General features: G+C 27.0%; 1 protein-coding gene and 1 long non-coding RNA gene across 3 annotated transcripts in view; one reads left to right on the top strand and one right to left on the bottom strand.

The window, feature by feature from the left end:
* The window catches only part of REPTOR (repressed by TOR), a 141,529-nt gene that overhangs the window by 1,601 nt on the left and 116,518 nt on the right, over nt 1-23,410 (bottom strand). For both annotated transcript variants that reach the window (XM_075290375.1, XM_075290374.1), the window contains exons 3-6: nt 4,170-5,988; nt 3,275-4,105; nt 2,933-3,188; nt 2,740-2,865 (exon numbers count right to left, since the gene is read on the bottom strand). In XM_075290375.1, the coding sequence (XP_075146490.1) occupies nt 2,740-2,865; nt 2,933-3,188; nt 3,275-4,105; nt 4,170-5,825 (2,869 nt within the window). In that variant the 5' untranslated portion in view covers nt 5,826-5,988. The remainder of the gene's footprint in view (nt 1-2,739; nt 2,866-2,932; nt 3,189-3,274; nt 4,106-4,169; nt 5,989-23,410) is intronic.
* LOC142220946 (uncharacterized) overlaps nt 1-23,410 on the top strand; it is a 91,279-nt gene that overhangs the window by 21,218 nt on the left and 46,651 nt on the right. The window lies entirely within an intron of this gene.

The following is a 23,410-nucleotide window of genomic DNA, read 5'->3' as shown; positions in this document are numbered from 1 at the left end:
CTGGCTTCTGTGGCCATATAAATGTATATCGGGCGAAAGATATATATGTGGGATCTATATCTAAATCTGAATCGATTTCATACTTGACTATAGTACTAATTTTTCTCCTTGTGCAAAATTTCAACCAATTTGGGGTAAAACACTGGCTTCTGGGGCCATATAAGTCCATATCGGGCGAAAGATATATATGGGAGCTATATCTAAATCTGAACCGATTTCAATCAAATTTTGCACACTTGACTATACGACTAAGTGTTATGTTTGTACAAAATTTCAAGCAAATCGGTATAAAACTCTGGCTGCTGGGGCATATTAGTACATATCGGGCGAAAGATATATATAGGAGCTATATCTAAATCTGAACCGATTTCTTCCAAAATCAATAGGGTTCTATTCTGACCCAAATTAGGAACATGCGCCAAATTTGAAGGCGATTGGACTTAAATTGCGACCTAGACTTTGATCACAAAAATGTGTTCACAGACGGACATGGTTATATCGACTCAGGGACCCACCCTGAGCATTATTGCCAAAGACACCATGTGTCTATCTCGTCTCCTTCTAGGTGTTGCAAACATATGCACTAACTTATAATACCCTGTTCCACAGTGTGGCGCAGGGTATACAAATTGAAAAGCATAGCGATCCATTTTCGTCATCTTTACGTGGGAGTTTCTTAGATTCTAAAATGAACTGGATGGAAAATACCGCATACCACCTATGCGGCATAACACTCTTGCCAAAAAATTAGTCGGAGAACGATGGGAAATGGCTTTATACTGTTATAAGACCCGTGGCTACATATGCCAGAATTTTTGCAAAATTTTATTTCTATAGAAAATTTTGTCAAAATTTTATTTGTATAGAAAATTTTGTCAAAATTTTATTTCTCTACAACATTTGAAGAACATTTTATTTCTATAGAAAATTTTTGCAAAATTTTATTTCTATGGAAAGTTTTTTTTCGAAATTTTATTTCTATAGATTTTTTTCAATCTTTTATTTCTATAGACAATTTTGTTCAAATTTTATTTCCATAGAAAATTGTGTCAAAATTTCATTTCTGTAAAAAATTTTGTCGAAATTTTTATTTTATTTTATTTCTATAGAAAATTTTATTTCTATAGAAAATTTTTGCAAAATTTTATTTTTATAGAAAATTTTGTCAAAATTTTAGTTCTATAGAAAATTTTGTCAAAATTTTAGTTCTATAGAAAATTTTGTCAAAATTGTAAAATTTTGTGAAAATTTTATTTCTATAAAAATTTTTGCAAAATTTTATTTCTATAGAAAATTTTTGCAAAATTTTATTTTTTTAGAAAATTTTGTCAAAATTTTATTTTTATAGAAAATTTTTGCAAAATTTTATTTTTATAGAAAATTTTTGCAAAATTGTAAAATTTTGTGAAAATTTTATTTCTATAGAAAATTTTGTCAAAATTTTAGTTCTATAGAAAATTTTGTCACAATTGTAAAATTTTGCGAAAATTTTATTTCTATAGAAAATTTTGTCAAAATTTTAGTTCTATAGCAATTTTTGTGAAAATTTTATTTCTATGGAAAATTTTGTAAAAATTTTATTTTTTTTTTATTTTTGCAAAATTTTATTTCTATAGAAAATTTTGTGAAAATTTTAGTTCTATAGAAAATTTTGTCACAATTGTAAAATTTTGTGAAAATTTTATTTCTATAGAAAATTTTTGCAAATTTTTTTTTTTATAGAAAATTTTGTCAACATTTTATTTCCATAGAAAATTGTGTCAAAATTTCATTTCTATAGAAATTTCTTTCACAAAATTTTATTTCTATGGAAAATTTTGTCACAAAATTTTATTCAAATAGAAAATTTTGTCAAAATTTTATTTCTCTAAAACATTTGGAGAAAATTTTATTTCTATGGAAAATTTTGTAAAAATTTTATTTTTATAGAAAATTTTTGCAAAATTTTATTTCTATAAAAAATTTTTGCAAAATTTTATTTCTATAGAAAATTTTGTCAAAATTTTAGTTCTATAGAAAATTTTGTCACAATTGTAAAATTTTGTAAAAATTTTATTTCTATAGAAAATTTTTGCTAATTTTTTTTTTTTTTTTATAGAAAATTTTGTCAACATTTTATTTCCATAGAAAATTGTGTCAAAATTTCATTTCTATAGAAAATTCTTTCACAAAATTTTATTTCTATGGAAATTTTTGTCACAAAATTTTATTCAAATAGAAAATTTTGTCAAAATTTTATTTCTCTAAAACATTTGGAGAACATTTTATTTCTATAGAAAATTTTTGCATAATGTTATTTCTATAGAAAATTTTCGCAACATTTTATTTCCATAGAAAATTATGTATATTACTATAGAAAAATTTTGTCGACATTTTATTTCTAAAGACAATTTTTTCAAAATTTTATTTCCATAGAAAATTGTGTCAAAATTTTTTTCTATAGAAAATTTTGTCAAAATTTTATTTTTATAGAAAATTGTGTCTAAATTTAATTTCTAACAAAATTTTGTCAAAATTTTATTTCCATAGAAAATTTTTGCAAAATTTTATTTCTATTGAAAATTGTTTCAAAATTTTATTTCTATAGAAAATTGTTGCAAAATTTTATTTCTACAGAAAATTTTGTCAAAATTTTATTTCTACAGAAAATTTTGTCAAAATTTTATTTCTACAGAAAATTTTGTCAAAATTTTATTTCTATAGAAAATTCTGTAAAAACTCTGTATTTTGATTACTTACCTATGGCATGTTTATAGATTCTTTCGATTTGAAGATCTGTTTCTTCACAATTTTCACCCACATTTTGTTTGCTATATTTTATAGCTAAATTCTGTTTTATATCCGAAATTGCATTCAATAGACGTTCTGAAAAAATAAATAAAGTAAAATATTAATAAGCGATCAACGACCATAATCATACACATTAACTTACTGTGTTCAATTTCCAAGCCATATAATTTAATCTTATTAGCCTCATGCTGAGCCTTCTTTTTTAGACGACAGGCACGTGAAGCTAATTTATTTTTCTCTTTACGTGACTTGGGTCGTACATTAAATGGCAGTTCCGAAACAGGAGTCATATCATTGATGGTACGACTCAGACGATCCAATTCCTTGCCAATGTTATTTAATTTACGAGGATTTGGAGTAAGATCATTACCATCACCTTTACGGGCTTTGCCACTATGCTGTTGTAGGAAACAAAAACGAAAAAAATTTAAAAATGAGTAAATTTCGTGTTTTTCTTTTTTCGATGGTAATGAACGATAATCACCTTATATACCTTTATGCCTCTTACAGAACAATTTGGACTAAATACCGGATCTGTGACTTCATTTAATATATGGGGATCTTCCAATTTCGATTGAAATACCAAACGTTTGCCTTTGGGTCCCTTAGCCTGTACATTATATTGCCAAAAGAAACGCTCCTTGCCCTTGGACGATGAAAACTGGGTACTACTATTCGAATTCGAACGAGCCCGTATCGTTGTGGTGTCATCTTCATTGTCCGAACCATTATCACTAGATAGATCATCGTAATTATCACTGTTATAGTCGGTAGAATTATCATCATCATCGTCCTCTTGCGAGTAATCATGACCATCGGGTGACAACACACTGGCCGTACTCAATGACGAAAATGATTCAGCCTCAGCCAAAGAGCCCGTCGAAAGTAAATGCTGTCTGGGCTCACGTCTAGTCCATATATGTTCCATGCCCAAGTGGGTGGGAGCCGACGAGGAAAGCCTCGATATCGTTGAGCCATTGATATCATTGGCTTGCATTGCCTGATAGAATTGTTTGCGAGCACTATTCATACTTATCACAGCTGCACCAGATGACGAACCATTACCGCCACCGCCACCACTACCATAACCACTACTACCAGGACTCACAGCATTTTGGGTCATCAATAGGCCATGGGTAGCTGGCACTGAGTGGCCCAAGATACCGATTGAAGAATTATTACGATCGGGTGATATGGAGAAATCTTTTTTCATCATTTCATTCATTTTACGGGATTTGGCTTGTTGATACTGTGACCGATTGGCATGGGGTGGGGGTGGTGTTATGGAATTCATTTGCAAGGGTGAGTGAGAGGACTGTAAAATGAAGAAGAAAGATGATTAGTTTTTGACAAGAAATCTTAAATAGACCAAAACTTACTTGACTTCCTGGCGAAAAGGTATTCGCATTGTGCATTTGATGTTTATTTGGTGTACTGTGGTAAATTTCATATGGACTAGAGGAGGAACTTTGTAGATTTTGTTGTTGTTGTTGTTGTTGAGAAGACAGCTGCTGCTGTTGCTGCAACATGGAACTACCATTGGAGCCAGAGGATCCTGATCCATTGCCACTATCGATAGATGATGATGCCTGCATCGTATGCAAATGGGTAAATTGATGCATATTTTGTTGTTGTTGTTGCTGCTGTTGTTGTTGGCCTTGTTGCTGTTGTTGTTGTTGTTGCATTAATTCCATTGGTGGCCCCATACCCGGTGATGGTGTATGTGTTTGGGTCAATGTGGGCGATAATAAAAATCCATTTGTACCATCATGAGCACCAGACGGTAAAAATTCATCCAAATTTGTTATATCCTCCAAAAAATGACCTTCCAAATCCCCGAAACCAGCGGAGTTCACATCAACCTTATCAATGGAGAATATACAATCATCATCAAAATTGAATGGTTCATTTTTCGTTGGTGCTATGGCATTTCCAATATCACTCCACATGGTGTTGCCATTGGCCGCAACATTGACATCATACATCAGAGAGGAGCTAATATCTTCAGCTGTGGCCGAAGATGATAGAAATGTAACCACACCATTTATATCGGTATTGAGAGAGGATATATTAAGGGATCCACTACCGCCTGTACCAATACTACCGGCTAAACCATTAACACTACCATTACCCTGGCTTATATTCATAGGTGATGAAGGATCATGATTATAGAATGGTGAATTGATCGAAGCTCCGGAATTATGGCCTGGTGTTAGACTCTGAGTTGCTGCACTTAAACTAACATCCTGTAAAAGTGTGGGTGAGAGTGAAGCTGAGTCCAAAGCATCTAAGCCATAATCGGAATAATCATTCATGGAGACAGTGAGTAGACCACCACCGCCTCCAGATAATTGACCATTTTGTGCTGACTGCTGTTGTTGCAGATGATGTTGCTGCTGCTGCTGTTGTTGTTGTTGCTGCGAAGACATCATGGTGCTGGTGATGGTTATTGTTGTGCCGTTTATAAGGTTTCCTTGTTGTTGGCTATGGAGGTTTAGATTGTTCTGTTGTTGCTGTTGCTGTTGAGGTGATGAAGTCTGTTCTTGACTTAGTCCTAATTGTTGATGTTGCAAGAGATGACTTAAAAAAGGACTGGACGACGGATGATGCAATATATCGTCCGTATAGGGATTATGCAATTGATTGGGATTATTACTCCTTGGTATCGATATGGCATTTGTCAGCATAACATTACTACTACCTCCACCAGTGCCTCCACTCCGATTGATGCTGCTGCTGCTGTTATTCCTTTGGCTTCCAGCGCCAATTGTGGAGAATAATGGCAATGTTATTGTAGAGGAGGACGATGATGATGATGGTTGTGTGGTAAAACCAAATCCGGAATTATTGAGATTTAAATTGCTATTATTATTATTGTTGTTACTGTTGATGGGTGTTGTTGTATTACTGTTGTTCGATGCAAAAGTGGCAAACAATGCGCTTGGACCCAAAGAATATAAATTCAATGGATTGCTGCTATTGGAAGAGGAGTCGAATAATTCAGTCGACATGGAAAATATTTGATTTTCTGTCATTGTATGTGTTCAAACAAACAAAATTATTTTTGTGGTGGTGTATTCCCCTGGGACAGTAGGGAATGAAAGGGAAAAAAGTCTTAGCCCTAAGACCAGGGCAGGACCTCAATGGAGGTCTTTATAATTAAAAGAGTCCTCTTGTTGGCTGTTGATTTTTGAAAATCTGTAAAGAAAGAAAAAAAAAACAAAATGTTTAATAACGATTTCTAAAAAGCTAAAGGGAGAAAAATACTAAGCCTAAAAATATGCTTTAATTTTTAAAACATTTTAATACTAAACCGCATACCGGGCTTTAGCATGGAAAAATGAAACAAAAATCTATAAATCTTTATCCTAATTTTAAAAATAAAATTTTGACAACATTTTTTAAAGAAGCATAATTTTGACAAAATTTTCTATAGAAATAACATTCTTGAGAAAATTTTCTATAGAAATAAAATTTTGACAAAATTTTCTATAGAAATAAAATTTTTGAGAAAATTTTCCATAGAAATAAAATTTGGGCAAAATTTTGTATGGAAATAAAATTTTCCATAGAAATAAAATTTTCTTAAAACATTATAAATTCGACACATTTACAACTCCAGGGATATTCAAGCACCCAAAAAATTGTCGCCAATAGGAAAAATCATAATATATAATATTGAAAAATGTTCTTCAAATTTTCGTAGATTATTTTTGACACGATTGGCAACCGTAATTGACACACCAAAATTCGAAAAATCTTTATCCTAATTTTAATTTTAGAGACCCTAGTTTTAAACTATATACAGTGACAAACCTAAATATTGGCATCACGGTTGCCACAGTTGGTAGAATTCTACCAAGAGTGGTACTTTTTTTAATTTTTGGTAAATTAGTAGAATTATTGACGATTTGGTAGAAAAATTTCAATAGAAATAAAATATTTACAAAATTAGAAATAATATTTTGAGAAAATTATCTAAAGAAATAAACTAACAAAACGAATGAAGATAGAGGAAGCACGCTCAAAAACAAACCCAGCCAAATACATTCAAAATCGATGATTTGAGTTTGGCAAAGGAAAAGAGATATGCTGGCAAATTTGTTTAGGCAGTAGCCGACTATGAAACCCTTTTTCGGGAGGTTCAAGTGTAGTTCACTTTGGGTTGAGTGAATTACCCGAATTTATTCTGATAATTGGTTGATAGTTTTGCTGCAAATAGAGGATGCTGATGAGGAATGTGGTAATTCCGAAACAGCTGTACATCCAACCATCTTGCAGTCTATAGGGCTTTGCCCAAATAAATGTGACAAGCATACTTTTCCTCTGTTGGTTAAGCTACACTTGTAGTTTAGTCAATGCATGGCTTTAAGCTGAGATCAAAAACAACAATAACGATTGAAGAGAAGCCAACAATAACAAACAAAACGAATGAAGAAATAAAATTTTTAGAAAATTTTCCATAAAAATAAAATTTTGAAAAAATTTCTATAAAAATAAAATTTTGAAAAATTGTCTATAGAAAAATAATTCTTGCAAATTTTCTATAGAAATAAAAATTTGACAAAATTTTTTATAGAAATAAAATTTTGACAAAATTTTCTATAGAAATAAAATTTTTACAAAATATTCTATAGAAATAAAATTTTGAGAAAATTTTCTATAGAAATAAAATTTTGACAAAATTCTCTATAGAAATAAAATTTTGGGAAAATTTTCTATAGAAATGAAATTTTGACAAAATTTTCTAAAAAATAAAATTTTGATCAAATTTTCTAAAGAAATAAAATTTTGATAAAATTTATAAATTTTCTATAAAACTAAATGTTGACAAATTTTCTATAAATTTTCTATAGAAATAAAATTTTGATAAAATTTTCTATAGAAATAAAATTTTGATAAATTTTTCTGTAGAAATAAAATTTTGACAAAATTTTCTAAAGAAATAAAATTTTGACAAAATTTTCTATATAAATAAAACTTTGACAAAATTATCTATAGAAATAGAATTTTGACAAAATTTTCTATAGAAATAAAATGTGGACAATTTTTTTTAGAAATACAATTTTGACAAAATGTTCTTAAGAAATAAAATTTTGAGAATATTTTCTTTAAATTTTCTATATAAATATAATTCTGACAAATTTTCTATAGAAATAAAATTTTGACACAATTTTCTATAGAAATAAAATTTTAACAAAATCTTCTATTGAAATACAATTTTGACACAATTTTCTATAGAAATAAAATTTTGACAAAATTTTCTATAGAAATAAAACTTTGACAAAATTTTCTATAAAATTTTGACAAATTTTCTATAAATTGTGACAAATTTTCTATAAATTTTCTATAGAAATATAATTTTAACAAATTTTCTATAGAAATAAAATGTTGACAAAATTTTCTATAGAAGTAAAATGTTGACAAAAATTTCTATAGAAATAAAACTTTGACAAAATTTTCTATAAAATTTTGACAAATTTTCTATAAAATTTTGACAAATTTTCTATAAATTTTCTATAGAAATATAATTTTAACAAATTTTCTATAGAAATAAAATTTTGACAAAATTTTCTATAGAAGTAAAATGTTGACAAAATTTTCTATAGAAATAAAATTTTGATAAATTTTTCTATAGAAATAAAATTTTGACGAAATTTTCTATAGAAGTAAAATTTGGACAAAATTTTCTATAGAAATAAAATTTTGACAAAATTTTCTATAAAAATAAAATTTTGAAAAATTTTCTATAAATTTTCTCTAGAAATATAATTCTGACAAATTTTCTATAGAAATAAAGTTTGGACAAATTTTTGTATGGAAATAAAATTTTTAGTAAACTTTTGATTTTGAGAAAATTTTCGATAGAAATAAAATTTTGATAAATTTTTCTGTACAAATAAAATTTTGACAAAATTTTCTATAAAAATAAAATTTTGACAAAATTTTCTATAGAAATAAAATTTTGAAAAAAAATTTACAGAAATAAAATTTTAACAAAATTTTCTAAAGAAATAAAATTTTGACAAAATTTTCTATAGAAATAAAATGTGGACAAAATCTTCTACAGAAATAAAATTTTGACAAAATGTTCTATAGAAATAAAATGTGGACAAAATTTTCTACAGAAATAAAATGTGGACAACATTTTCTACAGAAATAACATTTTGACAAACTTTTTTATAAAAATAAAATGTTGGCAAATAGTAGGAACATTTTTTGCAGATATTATGTGGTTTAGGGTATAAGTCCTGTGCCAATATATTATTTCAAAGAAACAAGATCTTTGGCTCGGAATCAATACCAATTCCTTTAGGGTTTGTCAAAGTCAATATGTTTGGATCCAAGTACATATTTTGTTTAGATCTCCATTGATGTGGAATTATTTCACATCAACTTTCCACAGCAAAATTTTGTAAAATATATCGAAAGACAGAAAAACAAACAAATATTTGCAAATAAGACTCATAATAGTAGAGTAAACAAATGCCAATGAATGTAATTCTAAATTGCACAATAATCATTAAATGCAACTTTGTTTAAATGAGTATGTAGAAATAAAATTTTAACAACTAAATACTTGAATACAAAAACTAGAGAAAAGCTTTCTATCGATGTTATAACATATGATATAATGATAATTTTATTAAACTATACAATAAAAAAAATCATTATATCACAAAAATAAATTAAGTTCATGGGCATAGTTTTCCATTTTGTGGTAAGTTCATAAACCTTAATACACAGAGAAAAATTACTTTTGACTGAATATCGATATTAATTGATCCAATTAGTTTTGGAAATGAAATTGCTTCCGTCACAAAAATGATAGTGTCAACCATGGATTTATTTAGAATTCATATTCATACATAAACTATAGTTGATATTATTGAATTTTTTTTTCCCCACACTTAGTACAAGCTTAAAAAGAAGAAAAAATAAAATTTTTAACATAGGGAAAATTATTAAAATAATTCCAAATAATCCCAATTAATATTTGATCTTTAAAATATTTCCAAGATTTAATTTTCAGTGTAGCAGTCACTACACGCTTGTGGTTTTTCACAAAAAAAAGAAAACTACACACGTTGCAGACCCTTATGCCTTGTATAATAAGTTCCACTCACCACATTATAGAAAAAATAATGACTAGCAATTTCTTATTGTAAGTGAAATACATTTTAGCATTATTTGCGTACAATTAAAATACGCAAAAAAACCAAAGAATATCTAATGTAAGTGTCTCTTGATGTAAATTTCATTAGAATAGAATTTTTATTACAAAACAAAACCATTAAACTTTGAACTAATTGCAATTTCTGTAAATGGTTGCGGAAAATTAGTTTATGGCTACGTTTTAAGTTATTACATTATCATTTATTTGATTTAATTTAGAATTTTAAATGATAAAAAGTGCTATGAGGATAATGGATAATTGTAAGACCTGAAAAGTACTATGAAACTATTTTAAATTGTTAAATTTTTATTAAAATAAAAAATTTTCTTCAGAAATAAAATTTTCACAAAATTTTCTATAGAAATAAAAATGTTGACGAAATTTTCTATAAAAACCAAAACTTTGACAAAACTTTCTATAGAAACAAAAATTTTTACAACATATTCTATAGAAATAAATTTTTGACAAAATTTTCTATAGAAATAAAATATTGACAAAATTTTCTATAGAAATTAAATTTTGTAAAAATTATCTATAAAGAAAAAATTTAGACAAAATTTTATATGGAAATAAAATTTTGAGAAAATTGTGTATAGAAATAAAATTTTGACAAAATTTTCTATAGAAACAAAATTTTCTATAGAAATAAAATTTTGAAAAAAATTTCTGTAGAAATAATATTTTAACAAAATTTTCTATAAAAATAAAATTTTGACAAAATTTTCTATAGAAACAAAAATTTGTACAAAATTTTCTATTGACATTAAATTTTGTAAAAATTATCTATAGAAAAAAAAATTGATAAAATTTTCTATAGAAATAAAATTTTGTAAAAATTATCTATAGAAATAAAATGTTGACAAAATTTCCTAAAGAAACAAACATTTTGACAAAATTTTCTATAGAAATAAAATTTTGACAAAATTTTCTGTAGAAATAATATTTTAACAAAATTTTCTGTAAAAATAAAATTTTGACAAAATTTTCTATAGAAAAAATAATTTGTATGAATTTTTCTATAGACATTAAATTTTGTAAAAATTATCTATAGAAAAAAAATTTTTAATAAAATTTTCTATAGAAATAAAATTTTGTAAAAATTATCTATAGAAATAAAATGTTGACAAAATTTCCTAAAGAAACAAACATTTTGACAAAATTTTCTATAGAAATAAAATTTTGACAAAATTTTCTATAGAAATACGATTTTTACAAAATCTTCTATAGAATTATAATTTTGACAAAATTCTAAAAAAATAATATTTGGACAAAATTTTCTATATAAACAAAAATTTTAACAAAATTTTCTATAGAAACAAAAAATTTTACAAAATTTTCTTTAGAAATAAATTTTTGACAAAATTTTCTATAGAAACAAAAATTTTGCCAAATTTTCTATAGATATAAATTTCTGACAAAATTTTCTATAGAAATAAAATATTGACAAAATTTTCTATAGAATTATAATTTTGACAAAATTTCTTTAGAAATAATATTTGGACAACATTTTCTATAGAAATAAATTTTTGATAAAATTTTCTATAGAAATAAAATTTTGACAAAATTTTCTATAGAAATAAAATTTTGACAAAATTTTCTATAGAAACAAAAATTTTGACAAAATTTTCTATAGAAATAAAATCTTGACAAAACTTTCTATAAAAATAAAATTTTTACAAAATCTTCTATAGAATTATAATTTTGACAAAATTTCTATAGAAATAATATTTGGACAAAATTTTCTATAGAAACTAAAATTTTGACAAAATTTTCTATATAAATAAAATTTTGACAAAATTTTCTATATAAATAAAATGTTGACAACATTTTCTGTAGAAATAATATTTTAACAAAATTTTCTGTAAAAATAAAATTTTGACAAAATTTTCTATAGAAATTAAATTTTGACAAAAAATTCTATACATATTAAATTTTGAGATAATTTTCTATAGAAATAAAATTTTGACAAAATTTTCTATAGAAACAAAAATTTTGACAAAATTTTCTATAGAAATAAAATTTTGACAAAATTTTCTATATAAATAAAATGTTGACAACATTTTCTGTAGAAATAATATTTTAACAAAATTTTCTGTAAAAATAAAATTTTGACAAAATTTTCTATAGAAATTAAATTTTTACAAAAAATTCTATACATATTAAATTTTGAGATAATTTTCTATAGAAATAAAATTTTGACAAATATTTTTTTTGACAATATTTTCTATACAAATAAAATTTTGCCAAAATTTCTATAGAAATAAAATTTTGACAAAATTTTCTATAGAAATAAAATTTAGAGAACATTTTCTATAGAAATAAATTTTTTTGTACAAATAAAATTTTCGTTTTGTTTTGTTATTGTTGGTTTGTGCTTCAATCATATTTGATGTTGTGATCTCAGCGTTGACTAAACTACAAGAGTAGCTTAACCAACAGAGGAAAAGAATGTTTGTCAAATTTGTTCTGATGATTGGTTGATAGTTTTGCTGCAAGTAGAGGATGCTGATGAGGAATGTGGTAATTTCGAAACGTGCGTCTATCCGACCATCTTGCAGTCTATAGAGCTTTGCCCAAATAAATTTGACAAACATTCTTTGTTGGTTTAGTCAACGCACTGGTTTTGAAGCTGACATCAAACCAACAAATATGAAACAATATTTGGACAACATTTTCTATAAAAACAAATATTTTGACAAAATTTTCTATACACATCAAATTTTGACAAAATTTTCTATAGAAATACAATTTGGACAATATTTTCTATAGAAATAAATTTTTTCTAAAATTTCTACAGAAATAAAATTTTTATAAAATTTTCTATAGAAATAAAATTTTTACAAAATTTTCTATAGAAATAAAATTCTAACAAAATTTTCTATAGAAACCAAAATTTTAACGAAATATTCTATAGAAATAAAATTTTGACAAAATTGTCTATAGAAATAAAATTTTGACAAACTTTTCTATAGAAATAAAATTTTGACAAGATTTTCTATAGAAACCAAAATTTGGACAAAATTTTCTATAGAAATAAAATTTTGACAAAATATTCTATTGAAATAAAATTTTGACAAAATTTTCTATAGAAATAAAATTTTGACGAAATTTTCTATAGAAATAAAAATTTGACAAAATTTTCCATAAAAACAAAAATTTTGACAAAATTTTCTATAGAAATAAAATTTGGACAACATTTTCTGTAGAAATAAAATGTTGACAAAATTTTCTGTAGAAATAAAATTTTGCAAAATAAAATTGTTTTTTTTTTGTAAAATTTTGATATATTATTTTTGGCTAGAGTGACAACCGTGATTGAATATTATTAATGCGCCCAAACATATGCTTTTTTTTTTGCTAAAGATTTTATTTATATATTTATTAAAATAAATTCTTCTTAATTTTTCTTCATACATTTTTTAAGTTTTTGTTTTAACCAACAACGCATAAAAATATCCGGCTACAAACACCCAACTGGAGCTAGACTAAAATGACGTTTTAATATAAACTATAAAAATAATTACGATAATGAAAATTTTTGAAAAAAATGGAAAACTTATCATAACATAGAATATATAAGTGGAGTAGGTTGACGAGTCTGCAAATGAAACTAGTTTATTGTCCCATATTTTACTATATTCCATCGAGGGCATTTGTACTTAGGAAATATATTTGTTTTTCCACATCTTTTTTAGGTTAGATTATTTAATATGCAATTTATAAGATTGACATAAACAACAAAACTATTTTGTTTTGAATTTCATCATTATTATTGTTTACCACATTTTTTCGCAAACAAACCAATATAGCGAACAACAATAAAAATAATAATAATAGCAATTAATAATAATTAAACTGTGACTGTCTGATAAATTATACTCCTGAGTATGGACATAAATAAAAAAAAACAGAATCACACCCGGTAAGAATACGTAGATAGATCTACGTAAAAAGTATGCCACTTGTTGTTATTTTAAAACAAACAAACAAACACTTGAAATGGTATTAAAATAATAAAACTAACTGCAAATGTTAAACAAAAATAATGCAAAACAACTAAAAGGCAAGGAAAAAGGGCAAAACAAATAATAACAACTAATTATTTAAATTAAAGAAAAAAATAACAACATGAAGTTAGTTTAAAAAATATATATTTTATCACTTTTTCATATATTATCGTTTTATTTTTTCATTAATTGTATTTTGGCATAGTTAAGGTAGAGTAGGAGAACGATTTTTCTATAGAGGATAAAAATGTCATTAACATTACCAACACTGAAAAAAAAATTACGTGGTATTAAAGATTACGCAACATAAATTTTAGGATGCGCGATTTACAAAATATTATGACAAATTTATTTAAAATACTGACATTGTAATAAAAAGAAAGTTTAAAGATTACAACAAACTTAAAAAAATTAATAAATTTAAGACACAAATTTTTGAAATTTGCATCCCTCCGTTGAAGTCGCATGTCTTTGAACTAAGGCAAATATTTTTTTTTTTCAAAAAGAAATCGTCCTTAATTTAATTGAAATATTGCATATTTGGATTTAAGATAAAGACGCATCAATTATATGTTAGGCTAAGACTTTTATAAACTTTGGTTTATATATATATATATATATATATATATATATATATATATATATATATATATATATATATATATATATATATATATATATATATATATATATATATATATATATATATATAATATATATATATATATATATATATATATATATATATATATATATATATATATATATATATATATATATATATATATATATATATATATATATATATATATATATATATATATATATATATATATATATATATATATATATATATATATATATATATATATATATATATATATATATATATATATATATATATATATATATATATATATATATATATATATATATATATATATATATATATATATATATATTTTTTTTTTTTTTTTTTTTTTTTGGATTAACAAAACATTTTTTACTTCTAGTATCTGTTGCAAAAATGATTGCATTTGTCTATACATGATTAGCTTTATTAATATATCGCAAAAGGAAAATGAAAATTCCATAAATGAGATCTGTGTCCTAATATTAATATTTTGGATCCTAGATGCAAAGCTACATATGTCCCTAAAAAAAAACTTTTTATTTTAAAACCGCATCTTTGGCTTGGAATCAATAGCAAAATCCTAAAGGGAACGCCAAAAACTTTGTATCCAAATAAATGATTTTCTGAGTGTAAATTGCATGAACTAGTGGGTTTTTCTTGAAAGCTCTCACAATTGAGGTGTTTTAGGCATTGAAGGCAAATTCAATAACGTAAACTTCAATTCTATATTGAGGAAATTGTCAACTTAAAAATCTGATCATGAGACACCGGAACTAATAGGTGATCTTCTAACGAAGAGACGTATTCCAGCAACTCTAGCATAAATTATCAGTCGAAGCTGGAAAAATAAGGAGCCAATGAAAAAATTCGTTAATTTAAAAAAAATTTTTCGTTATTAACAGGTTGGCTGATAAGTCCCCGGTCTGACACATAGATGGCGTCGCTAGTATTAAATGCATATTATTTTTATATAAATAGTACCAACCTTCAAATGATTCGTGTCAAAATTTGACGTCTGTAAGTCAATTAGTTTGTGAGATAGAGCGTCTTTTGTGAAACAACTTTTGTTATTGTGAAAAAAATGGTAAAAAAGGAATTTCGTGTTTTGATAAAATACTGTTTTCTGAAGGGGAAAAATACGGTGGAAGCAAAAACTTGGCTTGATAATAAGTTTCTGGACTCTGTCCCAGGGAAATCAACAATAATTGATTGGTATGCAAAATTCAAGCGTGGTGAAATGAGCACGGAGGACGGTGAACGCAGTGGACGCCCGAAAGAGGTGGTTACCGACGAAAACATCAAAAAATCGACAAAATGATTTTGAATGACCGTAAAATGAAGTTGATCGAAATAGCAGAGGCCTTAAAGATATTAAAGGAACGTGTTGGTCATATCATTCCTCAATATTTGGATATGCGGAAACTCTGTACAAAATGGGTGCGCGCGAGCTCACATTTGACCAAAAACAACAACGTGTTGATGATTCTGAGCGGTGTTTGCAGCTGTTAACTCGTAATACACCCGAGTTTTTTCGTCGATATGAGACAATGGATGAAACATGGCTCCATCACTATACTCCACTGAGTCCAATCGACAGTCGGGTGGACTGCGACCGGTGAACCGTCTTCGAAGCGTGGAAAGACTCAAAAGTCCGCTGGCAAAGTAATGGCCTCTGTTTTTTGGGATGCGCATGGAATAATTTTTATCGATTATCTTGAGAAGGGAAAAACCATCAACAGTGACTATTATATGGCGTTATTGGACCGTTTGAAGGTCGAAATCGCGGCAAAACGGCTCCATATGAAGAAGAAAAAAGTATTGCTCCACCAAGACAACGCACCGTGCCACATGTCATTGAGAACGATGGCAAAAATTCATGAATTGGGCTTCGAATTGCTTACCCACCCACCGTATTCTCTAGATCTGGTCCCCAGCGACTTTTTCTTGTTCTCAGACCTCAAAAGGATGCTCGCAGGGAAAAAATTTGGCTGCAATGAAGAGGTGATCGCCGAAACTGAGGCCTATTTTGAGGCAAAACCGAAGGAGTACTACCAAACGGGTATCAACAAATTGGAAGGTCGTTATAATCGTTGTATCGCTCTTGAAGGGAACTATGTTGAATAATAAAAACGAATTTTGACAAAAAAAATGTGTTTTTCTTTGTTAGACCGGGGACTTATCAGCCAACCTGTTATAACAAATATGTTCATTGTCTAAAAGAAATTTTTCCTTATATCAATGAAACATTTTCGCTGCCTCAATTTTTTTGAATTTTTCTTTGTATGTAGTATAGCGGTAATTTCACAATAGAAACTGTACGAAAACTGTTATATTTATAGAGAGTTTGTTGCAACAAATATGGGAAATTAATTTGACTTATGTTTAGAAAGAAATTTACCACTAGATGTCATCCGCTCAAGATAATTTTATGTACAATGCATATATTATAGAAAATATAACCGATAACCAAATATTGAGCCAAAGAAATGTCTTTCTAAAGTTATAACAGTTTAATATTTTAAGAAAATGGTGATATTTATAATGTAAGGTGTGAGCCGTATATTCTATTAGACTAAGACAAGACTAATTTTTGGTTAAAAATATAACTTTTATTACATATTAAGTGACTCTGAGTTGGCATCCATTCGTCGAACTTATTGGATAGTTTGAATTATAACTCTTGAAGAAATGTATCTCTTTAAGGTACATTTCTGCAATTAGTTCGACGGACGGACACACATAATCCATCCAACTATGAGCCATGAAACGCATTCCATATAGAGATAATAAGAAAACAAAAGTGTAACAAAAAATACTGATAACAATAAAAAGAGAAATTGAATAAAAAAAAATTTTTTGTTTCTTCATTCAAATGAACTTCCAAGGCACAACTTCTAAAGCAATGCAAAGGATCCAAAAATGGAGTACTTCCGTCGTATGACAAGCCCATGTAAAATTCATTGGAGATGATCCAAGTTTGCACTACTTCCGGATCACAAATTGGGGATTCAAATTACTTTTTTGGAAGCTTTTTTTTTTTTTTGCTGGGTAATTGAGGTAGGTCCTCGAAATTTTCTTCTATAAGCTGTTAGTACAATTAAAAAAGAAGAACAATTATAGGTTTCAACATTAGGTTTATTCCGCTAGTGAAAGGTTTATTCCGCTTAACTGTACAATTTTTTTTTTATACTATACAAAGCATATTTTAGTCATATTTCCCATGGCATCACATTTTATCGATCTCGTAATATAAAAAAAATTAACCTCCAACAACAAAAACAATAAATTAAAGACGTGCCCAATACTGTTATACAAGCTCACTATTTTGTTATACAATTCTAACACATTCATATCTAACAATATCTATCAGACATCGGCTACACGTGTTCATAAATAAATAAAGGGTGATTCTTTTGAGGTTAGGATTTTCATGCATTAGTATTTGACAGATCACGTGGGATTTCAGACATGGTGTCAAAGAGAAAGATGCTCAGTATGCTTTGACATTTCATCATGAATAGACTTACGATCTGCCACAACGTCGAATTTTCAGTGAATGGGCCCTAGAAAAGTTGGCAGAAAATCCGCTTTTTTATCGACAAATTTTGTTCAGCGATGAGGCTCATTTCTGGTTGAATGGCTACGTAAATAAGCAAAATTGCCGCATTTGGAGTGAAGAGCAACCAGAAGCCGTTCAAGAACTGCCCATGCATCCCGAAAAATGCACTGTTTGGTGTGGTTTGTACGCTGGTGGAATCATTGGACCGTATTTTTTCAAAGATGCTGTTGGACGCAACGTTACGGTGAATGGCGATCGCTATCGTTCGATGCTAACAAACTTTTTGTTGCCAAAAATGGAAGAACTGAACTTGGTTGACATGTGGTTTCAACAAGATGGCGCTACATGCCACACAGCTCGCGATTCTATGGCCATTTTGAGGGAAAACTTCGGAGAACAATTCATCTCAAGAAATGGACCGGTAAGTTGGCCACCAAGATCATGCGATTTGACGCCTTTAGACTATTTTTTGTGGGGCTACGTCAAGTCTAAAGTCTACAGAAATAAGCCAGCAACTATTCCAGCTTTGGAAGACAACATTTCCGAAGAAATTCGGGCTATTCCGGCCGAAATGCTCGAAAAAGTTGCCCAAAATTGGACTTTCCGAATGGACCACCTAAGACGCAGCCGCGGTCAACATTTAAATGAAATTATCTTCAAAAAGTAAATGTCATGGACCAATCTAACGTTTCAAATAAAGAACCGATGAGATTTTGCAAATTTTATGCGTTTTTTAAAAAAAAAAAGTTATCAAGCTCTTAACAAATCACCCTTTAGAATGGTTAAAACGCGCGAAAAATTTTTACTTAATATCGTTACTCATACATACACATATATGTGTAGAATAGTAAATATAAACAACAATTGTTTCTACTTATTTATATTCATACTTTACAATCAAAAAAGCCAGCGAGGAGAATTTCTATGAAGTAAACACTTTGAGAACACGGACAATGATACAGACGAATGTAACTGACAAAACAAAAAATTATGGTTAGTCCAAAGCTTACTCGTATGCAATCTATAGACATTGTCTACCACTTAAATGTTTAGATACTTAAGTGTTTTCCATGTGTTTGACTTAAAGAGAAAAACAACAATAGAAAACAAACAAAAAAAATATATAGACTTCGCTAACAATAATTTTAGGTTTATAAATTTTTACTAAATGAACACACGTTTTCCGGAAGTTCCATTAGAGGTAAGGATAGGTAATGAATTTTTCAACCGTATCAAGAATAAAAGTGCCAGACAGCAATGACACATTGATTTGTTAGCTAGGTATTTAACCTCTAGAAAATTCGTAAATATATTGGCAATTATTTTCCTTTCACAAATATTTAAATATTAAAGGACGTGATATATTACAATTAGGATATATTGCTATATTTTATGTCGCCTTAAAGGTAGATAAAATATTTAATATATAAGCGCCTAATTATAGGCAAAAAAATAAATTGTAAGGCCCTATCTCGCAAATATTAGATATATTCGCACACATACACAATCTTTTTATGATACTTTATAAGTTCTATCCAGCAAAGCAAAAATCATGAAAATCGGTGCATAATTGCGCGTTTGCCAAGTAACACTAAATTTCATACATCCGAGGTGTCCAACTTCCAACGTCTATAGACCAGCCCGAGAATCCACTAGGTACCTACAAACCTCTAAATATAGAGAAAAACATTTCAGCTTTGACACAAAGAAAAAATTATGATGATATCTTAATCCATTAAAAAGTTACAGACTTATTTCCAAAAAAAGCGATTTGGAACTACTTTAGTTTCGAAAATTTGAAAACAAATAATTATTTTTGTCATGACATATCTACTACCTTTACTCGAAAAAAATTGTCGAGTAACTTGTAGTAAAAAAAATTTAAAAGAGACATGCATTTTGACATTGTTCTCTTAAAATTGTTTACTACTTTTACTATTTTTTGGGGTTGAGGAACGGTCTCTAGTAAAAACTAGTAAAAGTAGTAACTAGTAGTACGTAAAGGAACACAACTATTAAGTTATTAACAGCCAATTGCATAAAAATTTGAGAATAACAATTCGAAAGTTACCGAGAAGTATTTATTTTTGTCATTACAAGTTAGTCATTATAACTCACCGCAATGTAATGCAACATGTAATGACTGCTGTACACCTGGTAATGTCAATAGTAATGAGATGTGGTTACCTAGTTTTTGCTGGGTAGAAATAAAATTTTGACAAAATTTTCTATAGAAGTAAAATTTTGACAAAATTTTCTATAGAAATAAAATTTTGACAAAATTTTCTATAGAAATAAAATTTTGACAAAATTTTCTACAGAAATAAAATTTTCACAAAAGTTTCTAAAGAAATACAATTTTGACAAAATTTTCTATAGAAATTAAATTTTGACAAAATTTTCCATAGAAATATAGTTTTGACAAAATTTTCTATAGAAATAAAATTTTGACAAAATTTTATATATTTTTGTCATTACAAGTTAGTCATTATAACTCACCGCAATGTAATGCAACGTGTAATGACTGCTGTACTCCTGGTAATGCCAATTGTAATGAGATGTGGTTACCTAGTTTTTGCTGGGCGATGATTAATATTTGTTATTGTCCCTTAACACTCCTATTTATAAAGGGAAGTTAACTCACCATATATTTTCGTATTAAAAACGTGAGGGATTCAGAAAATAGGGTAATTAGGCGTGAAGGCTATTTAACCATCGGAGTAAATAAGCGTAGAATAAATATATATAGAAATATAATTGGATCAGCTTACAACAAACTGCGCGCACTTTGGAATACACAATATTATACACCACAAAAAACTCGAACCTTGATTGTGAAGTCTTATATAATGCCTACCATACTGTATGGATGCGAGCTTTTTTCAAACACTGACGCAAACAGCAAGCAAAAACTCAATCTTCTATTTAATAACATAACAAGGTATGTCTATGGCTTGAGGAAATATGATCACATATCTACTTTCAAAACTAAAATATATGGTGTATCCTTTGAAACTCTCTTAAAAAGTAAAGCCTTGTGTTGCTTGCACAAGATTATACATCACAATGAACCAGATTACCTATACGAAAGATTGATTTTCTGTAGGTCAAACAGAGGGAAGAAGCTGGTACCTTTTCGACACCAAAGTTTAACATCAGAGTGGAAGTTCTTTATTCACGCTGTGCGTCTCTGGAATGCTCTACCATAAACACTACAAACCATCAGCAACACCTATCAATTCAAAACAAAAATATATAACTACTTTTTAAATACTTAGAATTTTACTGTTACGTTTAATTTGTTTGTGATTATATAAATTGTATTAGTTTTACATATTATATACCTAATTTTGCTGAACCATATAACTTAATCAATATATATTCCTATGCTATAATTATAAGATTTATATCTTGTTGTATAGGAAGTTCGCATAAATAAAAATAAAATAAATAAATAAATAAATAAATTTAACCCCTAGAAAAGTTGTAAATATATTGGCAATTATTTTGCTTTCACAAATATTTAAATATTAAAGGACGTGATATATTACAATTAGGATATATTGCTATATTTTATGTCGCCTTAAAGGTAGATAAAATATTTAATATATAAGCGCCTAATTATAGGCAACATAATTTGTAAAAATATGGAGCCTCTTCTTAATCATCCCAGCAAAAAAAAAACTGGAAGTTGTTCCACAAACATTTCTTTTAAAGAGCATCCCGGTATCCCCCATCAAGTTTTTTTTCCACTTCAGATGCAGTCTTTTTGGACAAGTTCACAAACATTTCTTTGAAAGGGCATTCCGAGATCCCCTATCAATTTTTCCACTTCCGATGCAGTCCTTTTGGACAAGTCCACAATCACTTCGTTTAAAGCGCATCCCTATCGATTTTTTCCCTTCCGATGCAATTCCTTTAGACAAGTCTTAGAATGTACGGAATTAGGCCGTTTTAAGTGAAATTTTAAGTTTTGGACAATTAAATTTTGCAAAAAAAAAATATAGAAAATCAATAAAAAATTACAAAATAATAAAAAAATTCATCCTCGCTGGGATGTGAACCTGTGCCATTTCACTTTTTTACTTCCATGGAAGTCCTTTTGAGATGGTTTTGCAAATTAGGATAATTTTTAATTTTTTGTTGATTTTTAATAAAAAACAATATATATATACACAACAAAATATGCCGAAAAAATAAAACGATGTATAACAAAAAAAATATATTTTTTTTAGAAAAATATTTAATAAGAAAAATTTCCGCTGATGAGATTTGAACCAGCGTTCTTTATTTTTTCTTTCATAATAATAAAGAACATATCTGGAAGTAGTTAGAATGTCATGAAGTGGTAACATATTAGGTTCATGTCACAAACATTTGAATAGACATTTTGATGCATCGTGTTCAATTTTGACAAAATTTTCTATAGAAATAAAATTTTGACAAAATTTTCTATAGAAATAAAATGTTGACAAAATTTTCTATAGAAATAAAATTTTGACAAAATTTTCTATAGAAATAAAATTTTGACAAAATTTTCTATAGAAATAAAATTTTGACAAAATTTTCTATAGAAATAAAATTTTGACAAAATTTTCTATAGAAATAAAATTTTGACCAAAATTTTCTATAGAAATAAAATTTTGACAAAATTGTCTATAGAAATAAAATTTTGAAAAAATTTTCTATAGAAATAAACTTTTGACAAAATTTTCTATAGAAATAAAATTTTGAAAAAAAAAATTCTATAGAAATAAAATTTTGAAAAAATTTTCTATAGAAATAAAATTGTTAAAAATTTTTCTATAGAAAAAAAATCCAAAAATTTTTTATAGGAATAAAATGTTGACAAAATTTTCTATAGAAATAAAATTTTGACAAATTTTTTTATAGGATTAAAATTTTGAAAAAAAAATTCTATAGAAATAAAATGTTGACAAAATTTTCTATAGAAATAAAAATTTTGACAAAATTTTCTATAGAAATAAAATTTGACAAAATTTTCTATAGAAATAAAATTTTGAAAAAATTGTTTATAGAAAGAAATTTTTTTATAAAAATAAAGTTTTGACAAAATTTTCTATAGAAATAAAATTTTGACAAAATTTTCTATAAAAAAAATCCAAAAATTGTTTATAGGAATAAAATGTTGACAAAATTTTCTATAGAAATAAAATTTTGACAAAATTTTTTATAGAAATAAAATTTTTGACAAAATTTTCTATAGAAATAAAATTTTGACA

The sequence above is a fragment of the Haematobia irritans genome, chromosome 1 (assembly GCF_050003625.1).
Source record: "Haematobia irritans isolate KBUSLIRL chromosome 1, ASM5000362v1, whole genome shotgun sequence".
In the NCBI taxonomy this organism is placed as follows: Eukaryota; Metazoa; Arthropoda; class Insecta; order Diptera; family Muscidae; genus Haematobia; species Haematobia irritans.
The sequence above is the reverse complement of the archived record's forward strand: the minus strand, read 5'-3'. Positions and strand labels throughout refer to the sequence as shown.